Genomic DNA, 8,864 nt, shown 5'->3' with positions numbered 1-8,864 from the left:
CCAGAAGGCCGCAGCATCGGATTGCTCCTACTCCGGCGCTGAGAAGAAGCACTTCTTCATTTTAAATGTGGTTATTTCTTCTGGGAGAACAGGGGTTAATCAGCCATGTTGTAGATCCCTGTGCTCACAGCTGTGCTCGGTTAGCCACTCCTTTTCCCTTTTTAATCTGAGCTCTGTTACTAATCCTCATCAGAGCTAGCTTTTGCTCCATGGCCATCGGTGGGAGAGGAGTACATATAAGGAGAGTTGAGGGAGTTATTAGTGCCTGTTTCTTGGTTTGTATGCGTGGTAATTCCTTAGCCCTGTTTTTTTTTTTTTTTTAATTCCCCTACCTTCACACCCCGATGCATTTCTCTGTTACATGTGAGTGAATATTTTGTATTCCTAGATTTTTCTGTTAATCATTGCCCGTGTTACCTTGTTTATCGGGTTGGTCTACTACGGTGCACAGTAGCTTCCCCTCTTCCCTGGATGGGGGAGGTGAACAGATGGAAGGCTAACTTAGGAGATAAGATAAGTGCAGAAACCACAGCATCTTCGCCATTTGAAGTATAAGGTAAGGGCGGAAACCACAGCATCTTCGCTATATGAAGTACGCCTGGGAGCAGGGCAAGCTAGGGCGCTCCCTAGTGTTAGAAATAGGGAAGGGGCCCCTGGTCCCGGGTCACCAAGAGCTGAGCACAACAATGGCAGATTTGCTATTTTCACTCAGCATCATCCACTGATGCTTATTTCTGGAATACACAGAGTCAAAATCATCCCTACAACTAGATAAATTCCTGTACGGCTGTAATTTCCAAAATGGGATCACTTGACAGTGGATTCTGCTCTTCTGGCACTTAGGGGATCTGTATATTAAGGCAAAACTGTTACCGACAAATGCAGCGATAAATGTAATGGGGGAACATTCAGTTAACAGGAGACATAGGTGTTAAAATGAAATTGTCAAGAGATAATCTATTATTGATAATTTATAATTTTCATAAACATTTGTGATCCCCATTGTGAACAATGAAGATTAAAGCTGCACATGGCAAGTAATATATATTATATGGTGAACCCTAGAAAGAACTTCTCTAAACTACTGGAAAAAGAACAACCAAAATTTGGTGCTTCAAATTTTGGTTGTTCGTTTTCCGGATCTGTATATTCAGCCCACAAACTATTCTATGATAATTTGTTCTCCCAAGTGTCACATAGTGAGACTTGGGAGGGAAGGAGCACTATGTGGCTAAGCAGTACTGTATAGACACATATGGGGTATTGCCAAGTTCAGAAGAAATTAGGTGACAAATGTTCTTGCCACTTATACCCTATTCCCCATGTGCAAATTTAAAATCTGGGGCTAAAACAATTTTTCTGGTAAAAATGTGTTTTTTCCTCACTTCCCAATAGTATAAGATTCTGTGTCACACCTGTGGTGTCAATATGATCACTGAACCACTAGATGAATTAGGCGAGGTGTAGTTTGGAAAATGGGGTCACTTATTGTAGGGGGGGGGAGGAACTTGGGGCTAAAAACATTTTAGTAGTAAAAATGTAATTTTTTCTTCACTGTCCAATGGTATAAAATTCTGTAAGGCACAAGAGGTGTCAATATGACCATTGCAGCCCTTGATGAATTCATTGAGAGGTAGAGTTTGTAAATTGGGTCATTTTTGCGGGTTCTGCTGTTCTGGCACCTCAGGGTCTCTGCCAATGTGATATGGCACCCTCAAACCATTCCAGCAAAATCTAAACACCAATATGATGCTCCTTCACTTCAGAGCTTTCCACTGAGCCTCAAAAGTAGTTTTTGACCACATATGGGGTATTGGCGTACTCAGGAGAAAATGAACCGTACAATTTGTTACGCAATTTCTCCTATTGTTTCTTTTGAAACTTAAAAAATTGGGGCTAAGGCAACATTTTAGTGGAAAGAAAAATGGTAATTTTCTTTTGACTCACCCCAAAATTGTAAAATTCTTTGAATTGCCTGAGGGTTAAAAAAGCTAACTACACTTTTAAATGATTTCCTCAAGAGATGGTGGTGTCTGCTGTTTTGGCATGTTAGGGGCTCTTCAAATGTGACAGGGCATCCACATCTATTCCAGACAAAATTGTGCTCCAGAATTCAATTGGCGCTCCTTCCCTTCCAAGCCCTGCCGTGTGCCTAAACAGTAGTTTTACACCACATTCAAGGTATCAGTGTACTTAAGAGAAATTGCATAACATATTGGGGTCCATTTTCTCCCGTTACCCTTGTGAAAAGGAAAAATCTGTGGCTAAAGCAACTTTTTTTGCAGGAAAAATGTTTTTGTTTTTTTTCCAATTTCACGGCTCAATGTTATAAAATTCTGTGAAGCACCTGTGGGTTTTAAGTTGCTCAACTCAGATATAGATAAGTTCCTTGAAAGTGTGTAGTTTCCAGCCAATTTTGTGCTCCAAAAGTCAAATGGTGCTCTTTCCCTACCGAGCCCTGCACCTGAATAGAAGTTTTCCACAACATATGGGGTATCTATGTACTCAGGAAAAACTGCAGAATAAATTGTATGTTCCATTTTCTCCAGTTACCCTTTTGAAAATGAATAACTTGGGGCTAAATCATTATTTTTGTGAGAAAAAAAGTAAAGTTTTAATTTCCTCCTTCCACATTGCTTTATTTCTGGTGAAGCCCATGGTGAAGGGTAAAAAAAAAAAAACTTATTAAATATGGTTTTGAGCTTTTCTAGGGTTGCAGTTTTTAAAATGGTGTCACTTTTGGGAATTTTCTGTCACATAGGGCCCTTAAAGTCACTTCAAAAGGGACTTGGTCCCTATAAAAAAAATTGGATTTGTAAATTATGTTGGAAAAGTGAAGTTGCAGGATAAAATTTTAAGGCTAGGTTCACATTGCGTTATTGGGTGATCGCTAACGGACAGCATTGCACGACGAAAATGTCGCAATTAACGCCGTGCAACAGGTCCGTTAGCGCAGCCATTGACAGCAATGTTGTTTCTGCCTGAAGCGCATCGCTAGCGCGTGCCTTTTTCGGCACGCGCTAGCGATGTGCCGTTCTTTTGTGGCGCGCCTCGGACGCTGCTTGCAGCGTCCGTGGCGTGCCCGAAGTCCGTTCCCCGCTCTTGCAGATCGGGGATCTGCGAGAGCGGGGACGTTAACGCGACCCCTAAACGCGACCCCTACAAATACATTGCGTTAGCGCAATCCGCTAGCGCTAAACGGATTGCCCTACGCAATGTGAACCTAGCCTAACTCTTCTAATTTCCTATCAAAGAAAAATGTTTTAAAAATGATGTTGATGTCAAGTAGACATGTGGGAAATGTTATTTATCTATTTTTTGTGGTATAACTATCTGGTTGTAGGGCATAAAAATTTACCACTAACATAACATACAATATGTCATGAAAAAAAAAATCTCAGAATCAGTGGGATCTGTTGAAGCGTTCCAGAGTTATTACCACAAAGTGACACGTCAGAATTGAACAAAAATTGGCATGGTCAGGAAGGTGAAAACATGCTGATGGTGAAGGAGTTAAAGAGAAAAATGTGAAAAAAGAGACCTCTGATCAAAAATTATACATTTATTTACTATTTTTCAAATAAAAAAAGAATTATTTTATATAGTTCTTACAGACACTAAGAATTTATTCACCTTTATATAGAATGCCATAAAAGCACTCTTTTTAAGAGAACTGTGCATGCAAAGGCAACTCTGCACACCATGAATGTACACTTTTCCCACACTCATCTGACACATTCTTCTATGTGCAGAGCAAAGGCACATGATGCATGCATCTCCCCTTCACACTAGTGCTCACAAACATAGCACAATTATTGCACAATCATTTGTCTTCATCTGTAGAAGCAATTTTGCTTAAGAGTTGCTTGTTCCCGAAAAGTGACTCTAAACTAACTGTCATTTTTTAAAATTGTCCCTTCTGCTATCCAAGTTGAAATATCTGGAATCTGGTCATCTAGTTGGCTTTTAATATTAACAATGACAAAATGCCACACAAGGGTAAATAAAATGTGACACTCTCGTAAATGTGAATTGTATCCTAAGAAAAGAGAAGTAAGCATTTTAATTTTACACACCTGCCAAGAAGCTGGAGTACCTTAATGGTTTACATATTTACTGCTGGTGTGGGGAATTCTGAGGGTTACATTAGAGTGTATTAATGCTATCATACATGAACAGAACCGGCAGCAAGAAAGCAAGCTTTAGTATCTTTCATGAAGATATAATGAATGTAAAATTTTCTGTGCATAAGAGACAGTACCTTTGTGGACACGAGTACACAGAAGGAGTCTGATATTTCTTATACCTCAGTGCTTGACATAAAACAGACTTCGGTCTGTTAACACATGATTATTGACATAACAAGAACATAAGACCTATCACCATGTATATAAAAAAAATAAAAATAAAATAAACTATTTAGGGCACCAAATATACAGAAATCCAAAGATCTTTGGTTCGAATTATAAAATAAAAAGTAATATATAAAAATGTGGCAAAAAAGTCAAATGAGCACGCTAGCAACTGAAGAATAATAGAATAAATAGGTCTGAAATCAAAGAATAAATGCAAACAGTTGGGAGGGAAGGAAGGAGGAATATAAATTGACTATTGCCTATGTTGTCAATTGTTTCAGTCCAGTTACACACGGATTACTCCGTTTTAGGCAGGAAAGGCTGGTTTTCCTCAGGCTGGGGTCCAGGATCACTCAAACATCTTTGCAAGCGTTGGGCGTTAGGGTTGTCACTAGGCTCAAACACATCATCTGCCCCAGGTGAAGGGGGCTCTCGGGCTACCATGGTGATTCCACCTTCATCATCAGCTTCCTCTTGGGTCTCATCAATAATATCCACGGACTCCGGAGAAGCTGGGTCAATGGTGATGACTGGAAGATTCTCAGAATCTGACTTTGGCTCATAAGCAATAGGATCTGCGTAGAAGAAAAACAAGTAGCAAAATGTATGGCAATTTTCAGTAGTAATACAATGCAAGTAAAATGTATGTTCATATATTGTTTCTGATGCAGCTTTTACCTCCGTATCTGTAAGCCAAAACCAGGAGTGGAACAATCGGAGGAAAAGTACAACATCAATGCGTCACCACTTCTGTATTCATCATCCACTCCTGGTTTTGGCTTACACATACTGATAGAACAGCTCACAAAATATTTAATGTGTGCACATAGACTAAAACAAGATTCCCATTAATTCTATCATCACATTTTTTAACATGCATTTTTAAAGTACCGTATTTTCTGGTGTATAAGATGACTGGGCGTAAAAGACGACCCCCAACTTTTCCATATAAAATATGGAGTTTGGGATATACTCGCCGTATAAGGGTATGTTGACACACTGCGGAAAACGCTGCGAGTCCGCAGCAGTTTACCATGAGTTTACAGTTCAATGTAAACCTATGGGAAACAAAAAACGATGTGCACATGCTGCAGAAAAAAACCGCGCGGAAACGCAGCAGTTTACATTCCGCAGCATGTCACTTCTTTCTGCAGATTCCGCAGTGGTTTTACAGCTGCTCCAATAGAAAACCGCAGTTGTAAAACCGCAGTGAAATCCGCAGAAAAACGACGGTAAATCCGCAGCGGTTTTGCACGGCGGATTTATCAAATCTGCTGCGGAAAAACCCACAGTGGACCAGAATACGTGTGCACACAGCCTAAGGGGGGGGGTCATCTTATACGCCCAGTCGTCTTATACGGCGTGTGCGGTCTGGATGGTTCCCAGGGCCTGGAGGAGAGGAGACTCTCCTTCAGGCCCTGGGATCGATATTCATGTAAAAAAAAAAAAAAAAAAAGAATAAAAATAAAAAATGGACATACTTACCCTCCGACGGCCCCCGGCTCTCAGCGGTGCAAGCGGCGGCCTCCGTTCCTAAGGTTGCATTGTGTGAAGGACCTGAGATGATGTCGCGGTACATACATACGGTATGTTAGAAAAAGTGTGTCAAACCTTTGGCACATTTTCCATAGATTATTGCTTTGATTTAATGCATTTTTGTTATTTTTTTGCAGCAGAAATAAGCAAAAAAAAATTAAAACATCTTATTGCTAAATCTTCCATTATGATTAAAAACACATTAAAAACCACGATGAAAAAAGGCATATATAAAAAAAACATAACATACTCTAAGAATTTTCCACTACAGCACAAGGTGCACTAGTAAATCAGTTTATACACAACAAAATAACATTTAGGGAACAATTTGCATCCTAGATTCTAATAACCGACTATAATGGAATAAAACGTTTGTCCAGTTTTGGTTTGTGGACATTGCTTTGATATGGTATATTTTGTTGGTATGTGAAAAACATGTGAAAAAGGGAACCAGAATTTAGAGGCCAACTTCCCCAATCAGTGCCGGCTACAGGTTTTCGTGGGCTCTGGGACGAAAGTCTTAGTGGGCCCCCTTTAACACATACCACAATGCATGATAAACACAGTTAAGAAATATAGGTATAGTACAATGCCAAATAGCTCACTTCTTACATTACATAAGTGATATCTATTGTAAATTCTACAATAGCTCAAAAAACGGCAAATCCTCACAGCACACAATGACTGCAGACTTATTTTAAACTGTACAGTATAGTCCTTCATACAAAATTATGGGCACTACATAGTCCTTCATACAGAATTATGGGCACCACATAGTCCTCCAAACCAAATTATGAGCACCACATAGTCCTCCAAACAGAATTATTGGCCCAACAGTTCTCCAAATAGAATTATGGGCACCGCAGTCCTACAAACAGAATTATGGGAACCACAGTCGGCCAAACACAAAATATGGGCACCACTTAGTCCTCCATACAAAATTATGGGCCCCATATATTGCTCCATGCAGTATACTGGCACCATATAATGATCCATATGGTATAATAGGTCACACATATTGCCCCATACAGAATAATGGCCCCACATATTGCTACATACAGTATAATGGGCCCCATATATTGCTCCATACAGTATGATGGGACCCACTTATTGCTCAATACAGAATAATGGCCCCACATAGTGCTCCATACAGTGTAATGGGCCCCATATATTGCTCCATATAGAATAATTGGTCCCACAGTGCTCCATACAGTATAATGGGCCCCATATAATGCTCATTACTGTTTAATGGGCCCCATATAATGCTCATTACAGTATAGTGGTCCCATATATTGCTCCATACAGTATAACAGGCCCCATATATTGTGGCATACTGTATAACGGGCCCAATATATAGCGCCACACAGTATAATGGGCCCGACATAGCGCCACACAGTATAATGGGCACCATATATTTTTCCATCCAGTATAATGAACCCCATATATTGCTCCATTCAGTATAATGGGCCCCATGTAATGCTCCATCCAGTATAATGGGCCCCATATATTGCTCCATCCAGTATAATGGGCCCCATATATTGCTCCATCCAGTATAATGGGCCCCATATAATGCTCCATACAGGATAATGGGACCCATATAATGCTCCATACAGGATAATGGGCCCTATATATTGCTCCATCCAGAATAATGGCCCCCATATATTGCTCCATACAGTATAATGGCCCCATATATTGCTACACACAGTATAATGGCCAATATATTGCTCCATACAGTACAATGGGCCCCATATATTGCGCCTTACAGTATAGTGGCCCCAAATATTGCTCCATACAGTATATAATGGCCCACATATAATGCTCCATACAGTATAATGGGCCCCATATAATGCTGCATACTTTAAAAAAATTCAAATACTCACCTTTTGAATTCACTGCAGGTCCAGTCTCCTCAGCGTCTTCTGGCATTCTGCACTGCTTGAGAGAGGGCACGCTGTAGTGACATCATTGCGCCCTCTGCTGAGACATCAGTGTCAGAAAACACTGGAGATGTGAGGAATGAGGAAAGGCGAGTACTTGAGGGATGGGGGGGTGTCAGCGTTGGCACCAGGTTCCACAGACTCACGGGCCCCATAACGTGCCAGTGTCCCCGACGACAAGTGCCCCTTTTTCATCCATGGCCCCGACACTTACCTGGGTGGCGACGCCTGCCCTGCCCCCAACGCACACATACCATTTAGTTAGAATTTGTTTTTAAAAAGCCAGTTTATTGGATTTATTCTGCAACATGCAACTCAAACGCAACAGATACGGTGAGTACCGCATAGATGCACGGTCAATATGACCTAGTGTATACTTGAAGAGACAAGGTCGCAAAAGTCATAAAGATGGGGATGCGAAAGTGTTGGTGTCTGCACTTTATATAAGGTCTGTCCAAGGTCTGAATTAATTTTAGTGTCTAGTTTTGGTTCTGAAGTAAATGAGTATTCCCATCTTGTAAAGTAATGGTAGAAATAGCATTATACATTTTTTATAGCGCCATTTATTCCATGGAGCTTTACATGTGAAAAAGGGGGCAAATATAGACAAATACAATAAACATGAGCAAAAAACAAGGCACTAACAGTTACAGAAGGAGGGAGGACCCTGCCCGCGAGGGCTCACAGTCTGCAGGGGATGGGTGACGATACACTAGGAGAGGGTAGAGCTGGTTGTGCGTTCAGTAGGTTGAGGATCACTGCAGGCTGTAGGCTTGTCGGAAGAGGTGAGTTTTCAGGTTCTTTTTGAAGGTTTCTATGGTAGGCGAGAGTCTGATGTGTTGGGGTAGAGAATTACAGAGTATGGGGGAAGCAAGAGAGAAGTCTTGGATGTGGTTGAGGGAAGAAGAGATAAGAGGGGAGTAGAGAAGATCTTGTGAGGATCAAACGTTGCATGTAGGTAAGTACCGGAAGACAGATGTATGGAGGAGACTGGTTGTGGATGGCTTTGTATGTCATAATAAGGGTTTTGAACTGG

At 40.8% G+C, this 8,864-nt stretch overlaps 1 protein-coding gene across 1 annotated transcript in view; it reads right to left on the bottom strand.

Annotated features, from left to right (window-relative positions):
* Positions 1–3,542: 3,542 nt before the first annotated feature.
* The window catches only part of SLC9A1 (solute carrier family 9 member A1), a 148,027-nt gene continuing 142,705 nt past the window's right edge, over positions 3,543–8,864 (bottom strand). Inside the window, exon 12 of the mRNA XM_077295681.1 lies at positions 3,543–4,930. Coding sequence (XP_077151796.1) covers positions 4,653–4,930 — 278 coding nt within the window. The 3' untranslated portion in view covers positions 3,543–4,652. The remainder of the gene's footprint in view (positions 4,931–8,864) is intronic.

This window comes from Ranitomeya variabilis, chromosome 3 (genome assembly GCF_051348905.1).
Source record: "Ranitomeya variabilis isolate aRanVar5 chromosome 3, aRanVar5.hap1, whole genome shotgun sequence".
Classification (NCBI taxonomy): Eukaryota; Metazoa; Chordata; class Amphibia; order Anura; family Dendrobatidae; genus Ranitomeya; species Ranitomeya variabilis.
Note: the sequence above shows the minus strand (reverse complement) of the source record. Positions and strands in the feature narration are given on the sequence as shown.